At 37.6% G+C, this 21,897-nt stretch overlaps 1 protein-coding gene across 7 annotated transcripts in view; it reads left to right on the forward strand.

Moving 5' to 3' along the window:
* Positions 1 to 21,897, forward strand: part of HIPK3 (homeodomain interacting protein kinase 3) — a 113,152-nt gene that overhangs the window by 71,976 nt on the left and 19,279 nt on the right. For 6 of the 7 annotated variants that reach the window (XM_026111612.2, XM_064512927.1, XM_064512930.1 and 3 more), the window contains exons 3-4: positions 15,599 to 15,722; positions 20,191 to 20,310. In XM_026111612.2, coding sequence (XP_025967397.2) covers positions 15,599 to 15,722; positions 20,191 to 20,310 — 244 coding nt within the window. The remainder of the gene's footprint in view (positions 1 to 15,598; positions 15,723 to 20,190; positions 20,311 to 21,897) is intronic. The other variant, XM_064512931.1, reaches the window with a different exon arrangement.

Raw genomic sequence — 21,897 nt, forward strand, 5'->3', positions numbered from 1 at the left:
TGCACATCTTGAATATTCTTTGCAGCAGCGTGTTTTAGTGCATTTTCAGAGCAAATTCATGATGAGCTTGTTCTAATCATCACAGACTGGATAAAGAAAATAGCTTATAGGCTTGTTCTGGAAATGATGACTTGACAGTTGCCGCTGGCAGTGGAATTTAGCTATCAATAGTGTGTTAATCCAGTTAAGCAGAGAACCTTTCATAGGGAAATACCGGTCATGTGTTCTAGCGAAATAATTACCTTTAAAGTAATGATGGAACTTGTAAACATTGTCTCTGTGTATTTTTGTGATGTTTTTTTTCTTTGACGTCGTTATGACACAGCAATAACTCATTATGGAAATGGTAGCACGCGGAGTGGCTTTTGGTGGTATTCATTTCAGTGTTCTTATCTGAAATTATGTTGACGTCTGTCCAAACTAATGCAGTTGTCCAGTTTCTGCCTGTTGCTGTTTACTTTTTACAATATACCAAACACCACGACAGTTTTAATTATGCTTGTTTTTATACACATTTTTTAAATCGTAGAGAGCTCATACTGAGACACAGTGCTGATTTGGATAAGTTTGTAGAGCTGGTTCTCTGTAGTATGCCTGCGTGAGTCTAAGACACCTTAGAAAATCAGTTTTCACCCCAGAATTCTCCCTTCTGCAGTTCAGCTGTCCTTCTCTTCTCCTCCTGAGAACATATATAATAATTTGACAGTTAAGCAACAGTTTAAAGTGACTAGAATGAAGAAGATTACCAGGTTAAACACATGATCACTTTAATCCCGTTAACTTCTATGTAATTCAGTCTCTGAATTCATAGAATTTTAACATACGCAGATTTTCTGCCCCCCCCCCCCCCCCCCCCCCTTTCCCACACACACTGCATGGGGAAGCAGAGAAACTCTGCCATTTCACTAGTCTCTCCCTTTAGTGGATATGCAGGCACTGGTGAGAGATAAGAAATACACAACTTGGTGAAGTAGGTGCTTATTCGGTAGACCAAAAGCTATTTTTAGTAGTTCTTTTAAATTGGTAGAGCTGGTAACACCATGTGTTGTCACGATTGCCATGCTGGTTGTTTTTTAAAAGACTTTCATAGGTTCCTTAATACTTCCAAATGTAAGACATTTGAGCAGAAACCATGTCACGGATGTTAGCCTGTGTGTGTGTGTAGGTATAGATATATTCACTATATATTCACACTTCATCTAACACTTACAAGCCTTAAAGTGAACACTATAATGTTGGCTATCCTTGGAGAACATAACGGTAGGCAGAATGTAACAATTTCTATTTTGGAACAGGACCTTTTATTAAAAAAAACATTTACTTCAGGTCTCTGAACAGGTAAAGACTTCCTCCCTTGGTACTTCACCAAAACGGCTATTTTTTCGCAATACCATACTCTCAATGCCATACCAATGTTTGGCAAGTCATTAACGTTCTTTTTGTAAATATAGTGATTTTTGTCTTCAAGTTGCCCTCTCTTCCGAGAAATGCAGATTTTGGGATTCCTTGGATGTCTGCTGGGTTTTATGTCTTTCCCAGCTGGCTATTTTTAGTTATTCATGTTTTTTAAAAAATCCATAATCTCAGATCACAGTACAAGTTGATTTGTCTACAGCCATTTTCAGAGTTGGAGACAGAAAACAAAACAAAACGAAGCAGTACATCACTGTCATCCAGTCTAGATCTCAACTGACTAATAAAAATATTCTTATTTATCATTATGCTGCAATAGAGTCTTTTCCTCTTAAGGTTGCATTACTTGTCTCTAAGTTGCTTTTGCTTTGATTTTTTTTTTTTGAGCTAGTCCTGATACCGTGCTTGTTTCTAACTATTTATTGTCAAGAGGTTATTTGTGGATAAAGCTTCAAGTATTCCAATGTTTAAGCAGTTGTTGTGTAATGGATAATTTTGCCCCCCAGTGTCCCAGCATCATCATTAGTGTATCAGTTGTTCGCAGAGCCTTTTCACACTGGTTCCCAGGAGTTCTGCCTGGGTAAGTCCAAACAGATTCGTAGGGCTGTCTGGGCAGTGAGATTACTGTGGATGTCCTTAAGTACATTGCTCTGTTTGTGATGGTTTATGCTGTTCTAGTTATGGATAATATAATTTCTCATTTATGTCTAGTCAGTGAAAAAATTGACCCTCTGCTGTCAGTCTTAAAATCAGTATTTTATTAAGAAAACATTCAGACAAAACTGACCTTGGGGAAATTCATGTTATATGAGAATCCCTTTGAGGTGATGATAATGATCCTTTCTGACTTCACCTAAGATCTACTCCAACTGTTAATGAGCTATAAAGGAGCCCTCATCAAACTTTGAAATGATTACCTTCTCAGTAACTCAGGGTTTTTTAAGTTTGGCTATTTTTTTCTAACTGAGCATATGCCAAAGCTTTCATTCTTTTAAGTGCTGGAAAAAGACACTTCTTCCTAGCAGACAGGACAGAGCCATTTTAAGGCCCTTCCCTCAATGTCATGGAGAAGCAATGACCATGGAGCGGATTTCAGACAGATTTAAAACTGCTAGATTGTAGTAAAGGAATATTTAGCAGATTGACTTTGTTAATGCTGGCAGGTGTCAGGGACAGGAACAGCACAAAAAGGTAAAGAAAAATGTGAAGATTTGCCTCAAGTAGAGAAATTTGCGTGCATAATTTGCAAGCGGCAAACGTTTAGAGCATTGCGGAAAGCGAGCAGCAGTGGGCTTCTCTGGGCAGGAGGTGCACTTTTTTATTTCAAGAGATTAATGTTTTCTCTGAAGTTTAACATATGCAGGTAAGTCAGTTAACTTTAGTTTTCATGTTTTCCACAACAGAACAGTGGTTAACAATAAGTATTTCTACAGTGTAGATTCTCAGAGTAGATCAGCCTTTAGAGTTCAGTTGGCATTTTTTATTTTTGTATTTTGGTGTAAGTCATTTAGAAAGTTGAAACTAGAATATATTCTTGAAATAGCATTGCATTTAAATGGATTATGGATATTATATGGTATATATTTCAATTCTTGGCTTAGTGTTTGAGAGTTCTTAATAATCTTATTCATATTATATTAATACATTTTAATAGCTTAAAAAGAGGACAGTTGTGACCTTGAAATAAATACTATTTTTTAAAGTTCAGAAAATTTTTATTGCTTCTTACACTGCCAGCAGAGTTTACTGCAGGGTCTTGTGAAATTGTGTAATGTTTTCTCTATCCTTTGAGAAGGATGTGCAGTGGAGATAATGCACCTTTCCTTTTTCTCCTGGAGACTAACGTTATTACACAACAGCAGCTCAACGTGCTGTAACCTGATTTTAGATGTGGTATTTCTATGAATGAGGGGAAAGTTCTCTATTTGATCCTTGCTGCCTCTGTTAATATTGTCAACAAGTGTGCCTTTTTGTAATGTGAATGTCTGTCTATAGCGGGAACAGGATGAAGTTTTTAGCCATAAATAATAAGCCACTTTCAATTATTACTGCCCTGGACTGGACTCAAAGGATTTACCTAGATAAAAGGCTCCAAATCCCATTATCATCTTTTTTTTTGTAAGACTGTACTATCTGTTTTTAATTTATTTGCTGTCACAGCAAAATTATATCGTTTTACCTGATTAAAAAGAATTCCCAGTGTGATTCAGTTACCTTGGTTTCGTTTCCTTTAGTGTGGGGATGAAGGTCTGATTTTTAGTGTTAGATGTCAGGCAAGAACTGCTTTAAAAAGGAAATCAAAGTTAAAAACTTGACCATTTATGTAGTGAGAAGAATAAAAGAAAAAGTTAAAACCATTTTAATGTTTGGGTGGCATCTTTTAAATTTTTGCATGGCATGTTAATTTAAAAACTTTTACTAAACTGAGCTTGCAGAAATGCTCAGGTTCCTTGCTGTAGCTGTGTTCCTGTTGCAGCATGTTGTCGGATTCTGATATGACATCAATCTCAATGTAATAGATACATAGTTAAGCAGTTTATTTTGGGATCTGAAACTCCCCTAAGAATAGAATGGCTCTCCTTTCAACAGGAAAGGACAAATAAATTAAAATGTGATACCAGGGAAGGAAAAATAGAAAAAGCAGAAAGGAAGAAGCATCTAAGGAGAACAAAAAAGGAAAAAAAAACAGGAAACTGGTACTCATGGGGTTTAAGGCTGGGAAATGCATGAAGGGGAACTGTCACGTATGGATTCTTTAAGCAGGCTGTAGTGTAACAGCAAGCAGGTGATGTGACATACTGGAAGGCTGAAGTCTTACAGTCTAGCCTACCAAAATAGACCTGTGTAATTTTTCTGTAAGCAGTGGAGGTTTGAAAGAGCAGGGAAGAAAAACACGTTACATTTTCTCATGTCATTTCTTAGTTTTGTCAGAACATTGTTAGGTTATTTGCCGTAATGCCCAAAAGCTTAGGCTCTCTACTATTTCCAAGTAGTTGTGCTAATGGAATCGCTGAAACGTCAGTAAGAATGTTACTACTTCTGATGGTGTCATATTTTACATCAGAGATGTAATCATAGAAATCAAAGTTGGAAAAGCTTAGCAGGTCACCTGTCTGTTCACTTGGCAGTGCAACACAGATGACTGCAGCACTATAGAAATTACAGTCAAGTTTGAGCTTCAGTGCATACCGTATGTTGGATGTATTTTTATGTGTTGCTGTATGGAAGCAACAGATCAGAAGAAAATACTGTGACAGATATACATGTGTTGGATATGAATCTAACAGTATTTAAAATATTTTTATTCACTAAAAAGTCTCATTATTACAATCTTGAAAAAGGAGATTTAATTTCATATTACAGTAACGTTAACCCACCTGCCCCGGTTGCTACTCTGCGGGTTCTGTCATAGCTTTCTTGTCATGCTTCTGTTCATTTTTTTCCATTTAGCAGCTGACATAACTATTAAATGACTAGATATTACTTTATATAGGCGAATATCCAAAGTGAAACGGAATTTGTTGTTCCACTTATTTGGTGAACAAGGCATGAATCTCCGATGTGGAGCTGTGGCATCAGTACTTAACATTTTGCTAGACACTCCCTTTCTTGAGTTTTATATACTTTGAATATTTGAATTTTAAGTGATCAGATATATAATTCTTTTTAAATAGTAATTTCTCCTAGATTCTTTTGCTTGTCTGTCTTTAAATAAAACTACTGTAACAAATCTGTACTTTGTTTTTCCTGATGTATAACTAAACGCGTTGTCAGTGTTTGATTCTTGCCTTGACAATTCTTTTAATCCAGTTGTCGCTACATAAAATTTCTGTAATAAAAACACTGATATTTTTCTAAAATTATAACTTTTTTTTCTGATAAATCTTTCTGTGAGGTAGGGTTGTATCAGGGACAACAACCTTCAGTTTACAAGGCAAGATAATACATTATGTCATTCTTACTCTACTACTGTGTATAGAATGTTATTGGGAAAGTAAATAAGATAAACATACTAGCTTGTATGAATACCGAATGATTGGAAACTCTGAGACAGACAAATGACATGACATCACTGTACCCGCTCTGGAACATTTGTATTGATGTTTAGTGAGCTTCCTGTAATTCAAACAATCATTGTTGCAATTTAAGTAGGATTTTATCAGTCCGAGTTGCAAAATTTCATCAGAGCATCACCATGCATCATCCAGATGGGTGCATATCAGCACTGAACAATCTTTTCATAATGGAAGAGGGTCCTTAGCAGACTTTCTTATCTTTTCAGATATGTATATTATGTGCTCATTTCTGCTACAAGATACCTACATGGAGAACTGTTGTGTAACAAATGAATGCTAGAAAATAATTTCAAATGTAATATGGTGTATAGTTCTCTTGCAGCTGAGCTGCAGAGCTGCCTTTAAACATTGTGCCCGCCTGGGCATATGCAGGAGTATCAAAATCCTGTGCTGGATTTTACAAGTACTGCCCCAGAGTGAATGGAATTTGCCTTTTTATCTCTGGGAATAGATTTTTTCCGTTAGTCTTGTTTGTTCTTTTGTGGATAGTTAATATAAAGAAATGTGTTATGATTCACATACAATTTTTGACATAGTAGCTGTATCCTTGCACTCTTTGATGTTTTACCAGAACTATGGCAAAATGAGAACTGTATCAAAAAAAAAAAAAAGAGGTGTGGCGGGGGGGATTTTCACGCTGCTTGTCACATCAGAAACTCATACCTGTTACCATTGCTTTGTGTCTGATGGGACTCATTTGGTAAATACTTTTGCAGTTTGTTCTGCCTGTTATGTCCCCACTGAGATGTGCTGTTGCAGGGTGATGTGCGGGTTCAGTGCCAGAGTGCATCTCTGCAGCACAGAGAGCAGCCTCCCTGCCTTGTCCTTTCACGCTGGGCTCAGAAGTTGCCTTCTTTAGGCCCAGTTTGACTTTGTATCATAGGCCCCAATCCAGCTGTCTTTTGGTTTTCCTGTAGGAGTGTTATCAGGGGTAAAAGCTAAAGAAGCCTTTGAACAAAACTGCCTTGTAAGGTCTTACTGTCCTTGATGAAGGTGCTACAAGCATATGCTGCTGTGCTCACCTTTTGTGTAAACTCCATGCCTGTGTGGCGGCCTGTGGGTTCAGGCACTGCAAGTCCATGCAGATCTCTTGAATTGGAAGGGTATATCCCCGCAAAATCAATACTAACAAAGCAAAGGGAAAGGGAGTAAGATCCTGCATCTCCTTAGTTCACTGATTTGTGAGACCTTGATGTCTCTGGGACTATGCTGTTCTGTCTTTTCTTCTGTGGTTTTTGGAGCTGGAAATTATTGCTAATAATTTCCTCACTCACTCTGATCCTCTCTTTGGGTGCCTGCTTGCACATGCTCTCCCTAGGTGGGTTGAGGTTACTACCCGTGCCACTATGTGGTGGTCTGCAGTTTATCTGTGCTTGTGGTTGCTCTTCCCTTGGTTTCAAGCTACATAGTGGGTACATTGTTTTCCTTCAAAAGATGGGTTTAGAGGATTCCCCAGCTTGTCCCTGCCTGTTTGGGTTTTTGTTTGTTTCAGGAAAAGATTTTGGGATGTTTTCATTTTCTGGGAGTTTCTCCCAGCTTTTCCCCCGCCCCCCCCCCCCCCCCCCCCAAAGGTAATTGTGGCAGGTAGAGAGGCATGTCAGGAACAGCACGTTGCGCCGTACGACGGAGGCTGTCTCCATAGGCTGGATGTGTGGGCCGCTATTGCGTCTCAGAAAGGCAGTACCGACAGGTTGGAAAGCCTGCAGAAAAAACTGAGTCTGGGTTTTTCTAGTAAGAGGTGTGGGAAACAAGAGTTTAGAGACTGATATAGGCCTGTAGCAGGCCATAACCTGCTGTACTTTGAAGCACGGTTTGGGAGTCTGCATAAAGTCGTTGCATTCTTCGTAGGGAGGCAGAAGAGCTCCCGTTCCGAAAAGAAAAGGAGGGCGTTACTTATCGGTTGTTCTTGTTCTTCAAAAGTCGCTTTGGTGCATCATGCTGCTCACGCACCCGAGTCGTGCGGGCGAATGGTGGTGCTGCAGCTGGGCACGGCCTGTCCTTCCCTGGAGATCAGGGCAGAGACAAGGTCCCAGGCACCAGCTCCTGCAGCCTCCGACTCTTTCAAGGGTAAAGCACGGCAGGGGGGCTTCGCAGTTAGTGGTAAAACATACAGGTGCAAGTACATGAAGGAGACTGTCAAAATTCAGTCGTTGGTAAGTAACCTTGTTTGATGTTTTGAAAATCAATACTTTGCTACCCCAAACATAGATGAAATTTATTAAGTTGCAGTATTTATTTAGCAGTAAACATCTGAGTAGTTTTTCTGTACCTGTGATTTCATTAAATTGCTACATCAGCATCTACTTTGCTTAATTTTAATTTCATCCAAAAGCTGTTTAGCAAGCACATAAGTCAGTCACTTGGCAAGCTGCAGTCTTTTTGAGAAAAATAAAACTGTGGAAAAAGGCCAAAGCATGGACATATTCTGGTTTTAATAAAATCTACATCTCTTTTCACTAGAGATAGTGAATAAGTGGAAAGGAATCTGTTGTAATTGCTTCTTACTTTCTTATTCTCAGCTGAAAAAAAAATCAAAAATCAAAACCTAAATGTATTTATGATATTTAGTAGTTGTAGTAAGCAGTAGTAGAAGGTATATTAATCAAGTTAAAATTTGTGGTGGCTATTTCAGCACCAGATTCTTCAGTACCATGACAGAATTCTGGGATAGCTTTCTTTTAATTTTGCTTTATTCGAAGGAATAACCCAGGATTATTTGTTAATTGCTCTGCTTTGATTTCCTGTTTTTGTTGTCTCTTTTCCTCCCCACTCAGTTCTGAGCCCTATGCTCAAATTGTTTGCAGTTACGGCTTTTTTTTGTGAGTAATCACATATTTGGGTTACTCTATATGAGGTTTTAAAATCAGAAATGTCTCTCCTAACTCCTCTATAAGGTCAGACCAGGGTCAGTATGCGATGTGAAACTGGCAGTTGTGTGTCATAGCCTTATGTGCTGTGTGTGTCAGTGGAAGGATGCGATGTTGCCTAGATCTTTCCTTGCCATTAAGCATTATCTAGTTTCAATGAAATGTTTCATTATACTAAAATGAAGTTTCTTCTATCAGGAAATGAAAATTTCTTTGTGCAGCGCTGTAGACAACAGCATAGCAATAACATATCCTTAGAAGTTTGCGCGCGCTCCCGTGACTCACTTCCTCCTGCCTGCACTACCCTTTGCCACATGAGATCTGGGATTCCACACAACTCCTTCAAAGGAGCCATGGAAGTATGAATGGGGGGATAACTTTTCATCTCTTCTTGAATATATTTGTTTTCCTTGTCTTTTGTGATGCATGGTGACAGAGCCCTAAGTTATAAAGCGGTATTTTTAATTCTTTCCTGACACATAATAGGTATAGATGCTTCTATCCTACTTGACCAATTTTTCCAGAGTCTACTTCTGAGTATTTACGTTTTTGCTTTCAGTCTAAATCCTCCTACTTTCTTAGAGTTTAAAAAAAAAAACCAAACAACAACAACAAAAACCTGTTAACTATGTACTTCCTAATGTCTAATCACAGTATAGTTAAAGAACATTACAAAACTGTGCAGGAAAATTCAGTTTGTGACTATTCAGATGTAATTTTGCTTTATAGGTTTACAGCAACAATCCTGTCAGAGTGGTGGGAGGAAAACTAGTTTGTCTGGAATTATATACCATACTTATATCAAAGAATAAATGTATATTAATTCATGACACTGCTAATCTGTATTTTAATATGCAGATGTGCTTAAAAGCAAGAGACAACTGCAGTCTGAAATTTGGTTTAAAAAAACATTCACTCAAGAGTGAACAATTTATTTGTAATATATTAAAGACTTCTGGAAATTTTATTTAAGTGGTTCTCAGTCCAACAAAATGGCATTCAGAATAAAAAAAATTTCTGACCATGAAGAAGATTGCGAAGAGTTTTTAGTTTGGATCAAGAAGAGTGCTTGAGTGACTCTCATCTTTTTGCAACAATAGTGATTTTAATAGTAGGAAATGGGAGATATATATGGGATCAGATCCATGGTCTGTGTATTTGATATTTGATTGCTGGAGAAAATTTGCTGCAACAGAAGGCTGCAATTCAGTATCCTCTGAAGCAAGTTTCTTCCAGCTCTATCCAGTTAATGGCTGTTTAACTGTACATTGATATAAAACTGATTGTTTAATTTAGAGCACTTGTGGGTATTTTTTCTGTCAATCCATTATTAAATACTCTTAATATATTTTACCCCAGTAGTAGCCTGTGATTCAAAGGCTAATTTTATTTTGGCTTTTGTTTTTTTTTTAAAAAAAAGGCACTTAGCTTTTATATTTTGCATCAGTCTTTAATCTCAAAGGGGATGGGGGATTCTTTAGTTTTCTATAGTGAAGCAGGATGTTAGGAACACCTGTCTGCTTCTCTTTCATTATTTTATATAATTTTAGTAATGTTACTGCTCAGTCATTCTTTCTTTCTTAAAGCTTTATAGTTATAATCAGGATTTCTTCTTGTATCTAAGTATCTCCAAGTCTTTAATTTACATTGTCCTTCTCTGCGTCTTTTCTATTTGATGTATCCTTTTTCAGATGGGGTGACCAAAACTGAACACAGAATTCAAAAGTGAACACACACATTCAAGGTGAGGGAATATCGCTAGTTTTATATAAGGCATAATGATTTTGGACTTGTTTTTGTCCTTTAAAAATAAGTATCGATATCCTGCTTATTTTTGCTCCCAATATTAAGATATTTTTCTTGAGCTATTCATAAAGTTGTCTAGATTTTTTTCATTGGAAAGTTGGTTAATTTATAACCTATTGATTCTTATGAGTAATTAATTCATGGATGAAAAATTTGCATTTATTTTCAGTGGTCTTACTATACACCATGTATGCTATACTGCCTGTCACTATGTTGATCTAACTGCATATTTGAAATGCTGCCTTCTGAAGGCCGTCACGAATGCTCTAGAGAACCGACTGTTCTGTATATCTCTCATCATCCACAAAATTCGTCACTGCGTGGTTCATTCCCATTACATCCTTAGGATTACTGAAGTGTACTTGTGCGTGTGTGTAGCTTATTTTTTTTTAACTGGATGTTGACACTTTGAGTCGCATCTCTGTAGCCTGAAGTCTTTGTTAAGTTCTTGCAAGTCTGTTAGAAAGGTTTGCACTTCACATTCATAGTGAGGACGGGTGGCGGAAGAAAATGAGCTGTACATGAGAATACTTGTTACACTGCCTGTCACCATCCCTCACTCACTACTTTGCTGCATCTTATCATTCTCTTAGTCCTCTTTTCTTTAGAAGATGAATTACATATCTCAGTCCGAATCTGGTTATTGCTCTTATAAAGTATATGCTTGCATTGTGCTAGTAATTGTAGTGGAAAACAGCTTTGTTTTCAGGTTTTGAACCCATTTGGACTCTAGTCACTCTTGCAAGCAGATTTCATTTACATGAGTTCTCTTGATCTCTCAGGAAGGCTTTGAACAGCTCATTTAAAAAAAGAAAAAAAAATCTCCTACTCTTTTGATGACTTCCTCGTATTAGTAGTCATCGTAGTGGTGACAGAGCGTTTATCCAGCAGATAAATTTTTACAAGTTATTGTGATGGAACAGCAGTAAATAGGGGTAGTAACGTTTAGCTTATGTGAGAGGAGCATAGATGTTGCATTAGGTGCTCAGATTAAAAATGTTGTCTGCATTTATCGTCAACTGTACGAATATATAGAAAGCAAAATTTGTGGAGAGCCAGTATTAAAATTATTTGACATGTTTTATGTCTGCAGAACATTAAAATACTTGCTCAGGCTTATCTGCATATTTGGAAGGAATTTAAAATTAATTGAGAATAAAGTAGCCAAATATATGTGAAGATGTGTATGATGTGAAACTACTGCTACATGAAAGATACCTAGTTTTTTTGTTTGTTTTTGGTTTTTTTGCTTGTTCAGCTTTTTTCGTATGTTTCTGGGTCTTGTTAATTTTAGCCTTAAATTTGGAAAACAGGCAGTGAATTCCTGCATGTTGAATAGTCAGTATAGACATCTAGTTCTTCTAGTGAAGGCAGTATAATTTATGGGTGACTCCTGCTCAAAAGCAATGGGAGAAAGGAGAACTCAGAATTGTCCATCTATCTACCAAGGAGCAGTAGTGAAGTGGTACCAGGGGCAAGGATGGCCGCCTTGCCTGTGCCCAGCCTCTTTGGTGTAGGCGGTGGCTAACGGCTTTGCTCTCGCCAAGGAACGGCCTAGGTGCGTTGGAAGGAGTGCGAGCCATCGGCGAGGACGGCTGTTTCTACACCCTTCCAGCGGCTGAAGGGCGGCAACCCTGTGGTCGGTAATGGCATGTCATAAGTAAAAGATATATGATCCCTGTTGTACTGCCAGAAAAGAAAGACAAATAAAAAGTTGTTCAATCTTGAATTTGTTTGGTATGTGTGGGAGGGAGCCATCATTGGAAGAACTTCGGTAGGAACGCACTTGAGAAGTTATTTGTGCACTCAACAGAATTTTTCATAAAATCAGCAGTTGCAGGAAGCTGCTGCTTTTAGTGCCTTACACTTTTCTTTGATCTTTATTGTGTACATTAGCTGTTATTTTTCAGCTTTTCATTTTAATTTTTATTCTAAGTTAGATTTATGACTGAAGACATTTAGGTAATGATGATTTGAAACAGCTTGCCTCCTTACAGTTTTTGTCATGACATTTTTGAATATGGCTTCTCTTGCTGTTTATTCTGTGTGCCTCCAGTGTGAAAATTTGGAGGATTTTTTCTGTTACTGTGGTAAGGGTTTGATTTTTTGTTTTGTTTGTGCTTGTGTGTTTTTTATTCCTCCCTCAAAAGGAAGGATTGTTTCACTTTTCAAATTTGTTTATTTTGTTGCTTCTTTCCAAGCTGGCTAACATACTGAAGCTTCATGTTGTGAAACTTTCTAGTCTTTATACTAGCTAACAGAACAAACTGTGGTTTCTTTTCTCATAAACTTCTTATAAAAATACCGAAAATATGTGTTCATGGTTTGTGATGTAATAAGCAGAAATTTTACTATCTAAACAAGAGGCTGAAGCCAGTGCTCGTTTGCATCTTTCATCTTCTTAAGCATTTCCAATCGTTGCAAACATCTGCTGCAGCAGAGCTGAATCAAGCTGCGTTATGTCAAGTGAGAAAACATTTTTCAGTGCATTAATCTAGGAATTGTTACTTAATAAGGTAAATCTTTCCAGCCTAGTAATAGTGCACTTGAATTCTAAATAAAGTTTTCTGTTACTTCAATGTTTTTAATTTATGTAAATACATTGATAAGAGGAAAATAGATACTAGTTTGCTGTAAAATCTTGCATTTAATGTCATTTAAGTACTAGATTTGGTGTCCTTAGTAAGAAATTACAGGAAGTTCTTATGTTCTGCTCACTGATATCCCAATACAGGAAAATACAGATGCTCTTTATTAAGCTGGGGACTATAGTAGTTTCTGATGAACTGGGTATCCTGTCATCTGTAGCAGATATCAAGTGGCAGTGCACTCTCTCTTTTTTAGAGAAGTACTAATTTACAGTCTTTTTGAGTGATCTGATGTTAAGTTGAGGTATTAGGATACCTAACACCATTAATGTCTGTGATTGTAGTTAGGAAAGGTAGGATTTTGCTCTTAAAATGCGCGTAAAAATGTGACTTCTGAGCATAAGATTAACAAACCACTTTTCTTTGCAAAAATACTTGAGCTGGTAAAAACACAAATAAAATGAGTAAAAATTCTACTGTGTCTTCGGTGGGACAACTATGCCGTTTCAATGGACAGTGGTAGGCCACGATAGAAGGAGCTGAATCTGAAAAGCAACCACCTTTAAATACCTTTAAATATCTGTGCAGTAAGAGTTGTTTATCTTCCTCACTTTAAGCTAGTCTGAGATTTATTTTTGTTCATTGTACTGTAGTAATATGTTAAGGAGCTCTTTCTGGGAATGCATTTATTTCCTGTTCATTTATCAATAGGAGTTTAGATGCTGAGAAGTGAAGAACTGTGTTCATTCTTCAGTATGTCTCTTTTCTTTAGATTTGTTAGCATTTTTACTGGTATCGCAGAACTACTTGGTACCCACGAAAAACTAACTGATTATTATATCTTGTAACCTTAGTAAAAGCCTTATTTCTTTTCTTTTTCTTTTTTTTTTTCAATTTTTAACTTTTCTAATCTTGTTCTTCCTTTATTTGCAATCCTGTCTCAAAAAAGGCGAGAGACAGACTGACTGACTGTGGCTGTTTTTGTACAATGCACGTATTAACTGTGGAGTAAACGCAACAGTTTAAGTCCTTATTTTAGCAGATGCATTTGTTAAAGCCACTATATCCACAGACTCTGTATATATTCATTAACTATTCAGAGTTGTAACATAATACAACAAAGGCAGCATATTTTAGCAGAGATCTCTAATAACAGTGCCTAGAGAGGAATCCATCCGATAGCAGAGAGCAGACATTTCTTACTGCTATTTCTAGTCTCGTGACGTGTACATATATTAAATCTATTTCTCAGATAACAAAGCTATCTAAAACTTACTGTAGTGTCATAATCCTATGTTATGAAAATACATATGTTTGATGTCAAAGTTTATTGTAATCAAAACTTTGTATGCAGACCTTCCCATCTGAAAAAGCCAGTGTAATTCCAGTGGTCAGATATGGGGCAGAATTTGCAGACTCTTTCCCTTGGCAGTGAACATACATCCTGGGAGCTAGGTTTGACAGTTTTTAAGCTATTACACAAAAGACTTTGGAGCCAGAGGAGGTAGATATGTCTACATATGGATTCTGCCAACTACTACCTTTTTTTAGATGGTAGATATTTAAAAAGTGAAGAAGATACTACAGCTGTTGGTCTAATGTGGAGCTACAAAATGGCTTGAAAATAAGAATGTGTTTATGATACAGTGCATTTCTGTGAATTAAAGAATATTTTGATAAAGGTAAATGTCAGAGGAGGAGATAAACGAGGTATTTAGGTCTTTAATGTTTAGAGGTTCTGTTTTGGGTATAGAATGCTAAAGTGGTGCACTAACATGTGTTAACATATGAGACTCTTGAGCTTTTACGTTGATGAGATATCATGCTTTTTCTCACCATGATTTTTCTCACCACTGTGTTATGTGGCCAGTTGGATGCTACTATTTTGCCCAGTTGTGATATAAATTAACATGTTAGTTTAAACCACCTTTATACTGGTTTTTACTTGTTAAGCTGACAACAGATTGTCTGTTTTAAAACTAAATCACATTATAGTGTGATGCTTTAAATAGTATTTCATGTCTCCAGGCTTCTTTCTGTATTACTGTGCAAATGCATTTTAATTTTTTTCCTTTTATTTGTAAGTGGAGTGAAGTGGGAGAGAAGCTTTAAAAAGAAAAAATGAAAATAAAACTCTATGAATCTATGGAATACTTTAGTTTTGTTCTTTGAGGAGAGAAATGTTAGAAGGCCCTTTAGTAGTGTTATACTTTCTTTTTCTTTTTTTCTTTTTCTTTTCTTTTTTTAAACAGAAGTAAGTTCAAATGCAGTTTGTTAAATAATTCACTTCTGTGAAAAATAAGACCTGGTCTCTTTAGAAAAGTGCGATGGTTTCACTAAAGTGATTTAAAAATCGATCACATTGAACTGGTTTGAATGCATATGTGGTTTGCAGTTATGTAATTAATTTGATATTTTAAATAGCTTTGAACATACTGTCCAGGTTGGAAGTGTGCAAGGGTATTTTCAGATAACTATTTTTTTGAGATAAATCATCTTACTCCGTTTAGAATATAGTTCTTACAGGCATAAGACATTTTGAGCGGAAAAATGATTGAGGTCATCCTGGAGGAAAAGCAAAAATGTTGAATCAGTAACGATCTATTCTTCAGGCAGATCATGTATTTTCATATACATAGCAAATTGGTATTGTTAGGAAAAATGTCTCCAAAAGAACTGCAAAATCTTAACATGCTATCTAGATAAAGCAAAATGCAATTTTTGAAGTTATGTTTTTAATGAAGTAAATAGCTTGTGTTTTCAAACAACAGATGTTTTTGTCATCTTGGATTGTTAAATTATTTTTTTTCCCTAAGGAAAAAATTCAGTAACCGCATTTAATTTGCAGAGCACCGGAGATTATACTGGGATTGCCGTTTTGTGAAGCCATAGACATGTGGTCGTTGGGGTGTGTGATTGCAGAGCTGTTTCTTGGATGGCCACTGTACCCAGGAGCACTGGAATATGACCAGGTAGAAGAATAATTTCACAACTATATGCACACTTTCTGCAATTTACAAATTTCAGATCATTAAATTCAGGATGTGTAATGCTAATCATATCACCTTTTAAGCAATGTTTCTTTGAGTCTATTCAACGCTTTTAATTTAGCTTTAATGATTGTCTTAGAAATATAAATCCTGTTTCTAGAGCAGAACTACTGTGCTGCTTTTCTGAATTAAATTTCAATTTAAGTCTTTCTTTTTTTCCCCCTATCTTGCAAAATAAATGTTGGTATTGAAGCTGCTTTTTCTGATGGAAACTGAAGTCTGTGGCTACCATCATTGCATTATAATCTCTCTTTAAACTGCCATGATCAGGGTTAACTGGGATCTCAATTCAGATGTCAGGATTAGTCGTCTTCTGAGTACTTCTGATTCTTTCTGGAAATCCAGCATAGCTCAAAGCTTTGAGAGCCTGTTCCTTGTGAGGAACTAGAATCAACAGTTGTAATAATACTGTTTATATGTAATGATCAAACTTAAAGCTGTGCCTTTTACTTTGTTAGAGTTTTCAACCACCGATACCTTTCTCAGTAGTGAGCTGCATTAAAAAAATCAATGTTTTATTGTTTCTAATGAAAGACAGAACATTTTTCATTTAAAACGGAGAGAGAAGTCTCTCATTTTGTAGCATAACGTGGAAATCTGGGAGGAATGTAATCAGACGTCTGACTTTCCCCATCTGCTTTTGCTGTTGGAAAGTCATGAAGACTTCTGAAAATTACAGTTGTAATGGCACTGTCTTATTACTAATTTCTACATATTTGATTCAGCATTCAGTGTAGAGGCACTTCCTCGAGCATATCGTTTGTTACTCAAATCTTGATTTTCATATTGTGGGCTTTTGGTTCTGTGTGCTTGACCAGACTTACTCTTCTAAAAATCTATGCATTTTACTTTTCTTCTGTGAAAATCACTGTCAGGGAATATCCTGATGTTGTGTTGATATCAGTCACATACCGTATTTCTATTTCCTTCATTTGTACAAAGTTTGGTGTTTAATGGGTAGGAAGTGATCTATGAGTAAAACGCTTGTTGATATCTTGACTGATAGTTAGAAGACCTTTGTACAGTGGATTTCTGTTAATATGGAGAATGAAAAAGAAAACAGTTACCTTCAACAGGAATCTAATTCACTTTGTTTTATAAGGAAAAAGTGGAGGCATTTATCTGGGGAATAATCTGGAATACTGTATCAAAAACTTCCAGGAACTTGGCAAGCTTATCTACCTATTGTTTCAAGACAGACTACAGGAAAAGACCCGGAAATTCAGAAAGGACTGAAATACATAGTTTGCAGAATTACTTCCACATTTTATCCCTGCTACCCCGCATTACTGCTGTAATGACTGTTTAAATGAATGCTGCTGTGGGTGAGGAAGAATTTGTAAACATAGTTCCTTATCTTTGGACCCCAATCTCAAATATAGGTAAATGCTGCTTCTGGGTGTGAAATGTGGCTTTGGACCACGTTGTCAGTGACTTACGATGCCGTAGGGGTTTGAATTGTGGAAGATTCTGCCAGTCTCCGCATTCTTCCCTCAAATTAACTCGTGATTCTTCCTGATGGAAGCAGCCCAGAGTGTTCATGTGTGGCAAGTGGAGTACATAGCTGTGAGCCTCTGATTTTTATAGAGAGAAGGACTATTCTCTCTATAAAAGCATAAAGACCACTCTCACGATTATGGGGATCTTTCTGAGAACAACACAGAATCTCATTTCAAAAACAACGTTAGCTGCTCTTTCCCTCTGCTCCTCTGCAGGCCTCTTGCTCTGTACCGAACCCAGGCACATGCAGGACAGCAGAGCTCAGGGAGCAGAGCACTCGCCCCATGATGGGAATACTTTCTGCCCTGATCTGTCACTGACCTGCTCAGAGTTCTCAGGAATACCATTTATCTTTGTGGTGCTTGTTAGTTGGGTGGGTTTTTTTCCTTCCAGCTTTAGACAGCAAGATCTCTTTGACAGCCTTTTCCAGTCACTTGTTTCTTCCCGTTTGAAGGCCCAGGACCAGCATAGTTTGACCTAGGCCCTGATAGACAGTATGAGTAAGTAGTATTATCACCAGTGGCAACCACCTTCCAAGATGCTGTATTTCACTTAAAGAACTAAATGCATTAAGAGCTAACCTTGATGTACTTAAGATGCCTGCTTTACAAATGAATACTGAGTTTAAAAGGTGCTTAGCTATATTGCTCGAGTTTCCTAGAGGCATCAGTTAATATTTTGTCTGGTGACTTGTCTGATTCTCACGTGAGAGAAGTCTGTGGAAGAAGAGGTATAACCGCTTCTGCAACAGCAGCAATCACTTTAAGCAGATGGGTTCACAGAATCACCAACTGCTTGAGGTTGGAAGGGACCTCTGGAGATTGTCCAGTCCAACCCTTCTGCTCAAGCAGGATCATCTGGAGCAGGTTGCCAAGGACCATGTCCAGATGGCTTTTGAATATCTCCAAGGATGAAGACTCTGCAACTTCTCTGGAAAACCTGTTCCAGTGCTCTGTTACCCTCGCAGTGAAGAAGCTTTTCCTTACATTCAGACAGAACTTGCTGTGTTTCAATTTGTGCCTGTTGTCTCTCGTCTGATCACTGGGCACCACTGAGAAGAGTCTGGCCCAATCCTCTTTACACCTTCCCTTCAGATATTTATGCACATTACTAAGATCCCCCTTGAGCCTTCCCTTCTCATGGCTGAACAGCCCCAGCTCTCTCAGCTTTATCTCATGTGACTGGTGCTCCAGTCCCTTAATCATCTTAGTGGCCCTTCATTGGACTTGCTCCAGCACGGCCATGTCTCTCTTGTCCTGGGGAGCCCAGCACTAGACCCACTCCTCTAGCTGTGGCCTCGCGAGTGCTGAGTAGAAGGGGAAGGATCCCCTCCCCTGACTTGCTGGCAACGCTCTTCCTAATGCATTTGGCTTTTAGCCTTTGCCACAAGGGTCCATTGCTGGCTCATGTTCAGCTTGTCCACCAGGACCCCTGCAAGGCTGCTTTCCAGCTGGTTGGCCCCAGCCTATACTGGTGCAGGGGGTTATTCCTCCCCGGGGCCAGGACTCTGCATTTCCCTTTGTGAGGTTCCTTTCTGCCCATTTCTCCAGACTGTCTTTTATCCTCGAGCAGGTCTGCAAAATTTGCTTCAGAGAAATTTGAGTAAATGTTCTCTTCTGTGTACGTGAGTACAGCAAACTTAAGAGGTGGCTTTCAAGGAAATTGACTTCCTCCTGCTAGTGGGTGTGTGTCATCTAGTAAATGAAAAGAAAAATGCTTTATGCTGTGTTTTTTCCTGTCCCCCTGGTATGCAGTGTCCAAGAAGGTAGCCCTTGAAAGTAAGCTTTTACTGGATATAATTATAAATTAATATAATCATTAACAGTTGTACTTTTTAGTGGGAAACAGCAATGCCTTCTGAGCTTTATTAAAACATGCAGAGGTGTTTAACTGCTAAATTGCTTCCCCCCCCCCCCCCCAAATTCCACGACTTCATAATGTTCTTAGATAACTAGATGATCACATTCGAATGTGAACATAACATTCGAACAAATGAACGCAAACAGGCTGGGATTCTCTTTACTCCATGGTCTATAGAATTATGGAGTATACTAAATATCAAAAGTTGGTGGCACTGCATGTAGTTGACCCTTTTTAGTCTCAGTTACTTTATTTTTTGCTAAGAAGCCTTTCCCTTCTGTCTCCCATCAGTTTATCTCCTCACAAACGCTCCTAGTTCTCGAGATGTTCGTCTTCCATTGAATTCATCTGATCTTCCAGTTTCTGGTTCATTGTACTTCACCACTCTCCTTTAGGCTTTCCTTTCTTCTGTTCTCATTATCCCCTGACTGCTCCACCTTTTCCAGGGGCCTGTCTGTTCCAATTGAATTCAGTAATAAAATTTCCAAGGGATTAGGACCATTCCTTTTGCTGGTTTGGGGAGGGGGAAGCTATCTGCACGCTGCCCGAGTGGAACATTTTGTTGAAATGCGGGTGTGTCACATCTGAAAGAGGGATAAAACGGAAACAGCAAGTATGTGTGACTTTATAGAGTTGCATTATAAGAGTATGCCAAAAAAATTAGACTGCTTCTGCACACAAAGCTCTTCTACTGATTTTTTTCTGTTTAGAATTAATATATGTTAAGTGTTTGAATGACTTGAGGAGATGACAACCCCTCAGCTCTGTGACTTAACATTAAGTGGTTGTTTCTATACGTCAATTCAGAGGTTTCACTGCACATAGCTTACTCTAAGAAATGGAGAGAGAAGTATGAAGCTTTCAGTGTTAGATTTCTCTCCTATGGAAGATGTAGTTGCTTAATTTCAATCTTCTGAGGGTTCATTTTGTTGCTGTTTTTTATATAAAATGACAAGTTTTTAACTGCATGGATCAGATTTTGTAAAACAGAGCTAAATTATTCCTTGTATTTTTTTTTTCCCTTTCTCAGATTCGTTACATTTCACAGACTCAAGGTTTGCCAGGGGAGCAGTTGTTAAGCATGGGAACGAAAACTGCAAGATTTTTCTGTAGAGAAACAGATGCACCATATTCGAGTTGGAGATTAAAGGTAAACAATATAATACAGAAGAAAAAAAGCATTTTATGAACAGAGAAACCAGAGACCAGCTTCACTTTGTTACTGTTAGCTCCCTTCTGTATCTTCTGTGATTTGTGTCTGTCTGCCTTTGCTATCCCTTCCGTTTTTCCCTTTCCTACCCTTTTCATCAAAAATACTGCTCTGAGCTCATTCCCATGTCCCTTAAGTACTAGCTGGCCAAAAGGCGTGTTTTATGTGGCTTCCAAGTTGTTTGGTGGCTGCTGACTAGGACACGTGTGCCAGGCAGTGAGAACTGAGTTCAAATTAAGCCTTGTATCTCAGTAAGGTACTACATAAGTCTTTCTCTTGCTCAGTCACTGATTTTTCACTTCACTTTAAAGGATTTATCTCTGAAACCCAAACTACTCTATCAAATTTAGTCAAAATGGGTTTCGGGATTGAAAGATCCTAAGAGAAAGGGTATTTAGAAACAGTGAGATTGGGTATGCCTCATTCCCTTTGGATATTATGCTAAAATAATCTTCGTTGGCTGAAACTTACAATGCAGTGAAAGAACATCTGAAGCTGTATTTTTTATGGTCTGCACGTTTTGCCTCTTTTTAAGCAACATTATTATTATACACTGGGCATAACCAGAGTTTTAATTTCCTTATGTAGAGAGTTTGGTTTTAAATTGTATTGTTTCTTGGTACTGTTTCACAGAATTTACAGGGGACTTGGAGTAAAGAAACAGTTGCAGCTGAAATAAAACTTCTGAAATAGCAAACAGTTGACAAGTGCAGGGCACCAGTTGTGTAGCTCTCTATGGTTACTTAGTAAATCCAGAGCGCGCACTGGGCTGAGTAACCAAGTGTAATGCATGGGGTGGTGCATTTGGGCTTCAGGTAATATAAGAATTCTCTAATTACATTATCGTGATTATTCTAGTTTTCTGACTTTCCATGCAGCTGATCGTTACACTTCAGCTTACGCTTGGCCTTTCAGTATCAGACAATTTAAATGAGTTCTGTATGTTGGATGCAAACAGCCCTCCTGATTTTCAAAGGCAGTTCACCTTCAGAAGTTAGATCTCTCATGTCAGACTGAATGCTGCTTTTGGGAAAGAGAGAAGCTTTGATATGGTCATTACTCACAGGTTTTGTCAAAGTTAATTTTAGGAACTTTTCGATAATTTTTATGTTAAAATATTTTCCTGTGGTCCTAACTTGCATCCTGCAACATGGACTCTTGAAACAAAACTGCCTACCAGTGCTATCTGAAAAGGAGGAGGAAAACTGTAACAGAAAGTGATATGCCATCTCATAAATGACTAATAAGTCATCACATTCATTCTTTAGGACTTGGTTTTTTCATACTTCAGTATTTAAAATGCTTCCACTAACTGTCATGTTTGTGAAGGGGGGAACCAAGGGAACCAAGATGTGAAATTTGCTAGTTTTTGTATTTAGGTTTAGAAAATGAAAGTAGTCAGCAAAAGAGCATTCAAAGAACTCGAATATACAATTGAAATATTTTAAATTTTTAAAACAGTGCTTATTAGACCAATAAGTATTTTAAATTTCTTTATAGTTAGAAATGTCATTTATTTTCAACTTT

The sequence above is a fragment of the Dromaius novaehollandiae genome, chromosome 5, assembly GCF_036370855.1.
Source record: "Dromaius novaehollandiae isolate bDroNov1 chromosome 5, bDroNov1.hap1, whole genome shotgun sequence".
Taxonomy (NCBI): domain Eukaryota; kingdom Metazoa; phylum Chordata; class Aves; order Casuariiformes; family Dromaiidae; genus Dromaius; species Dromaius novaehollandiae.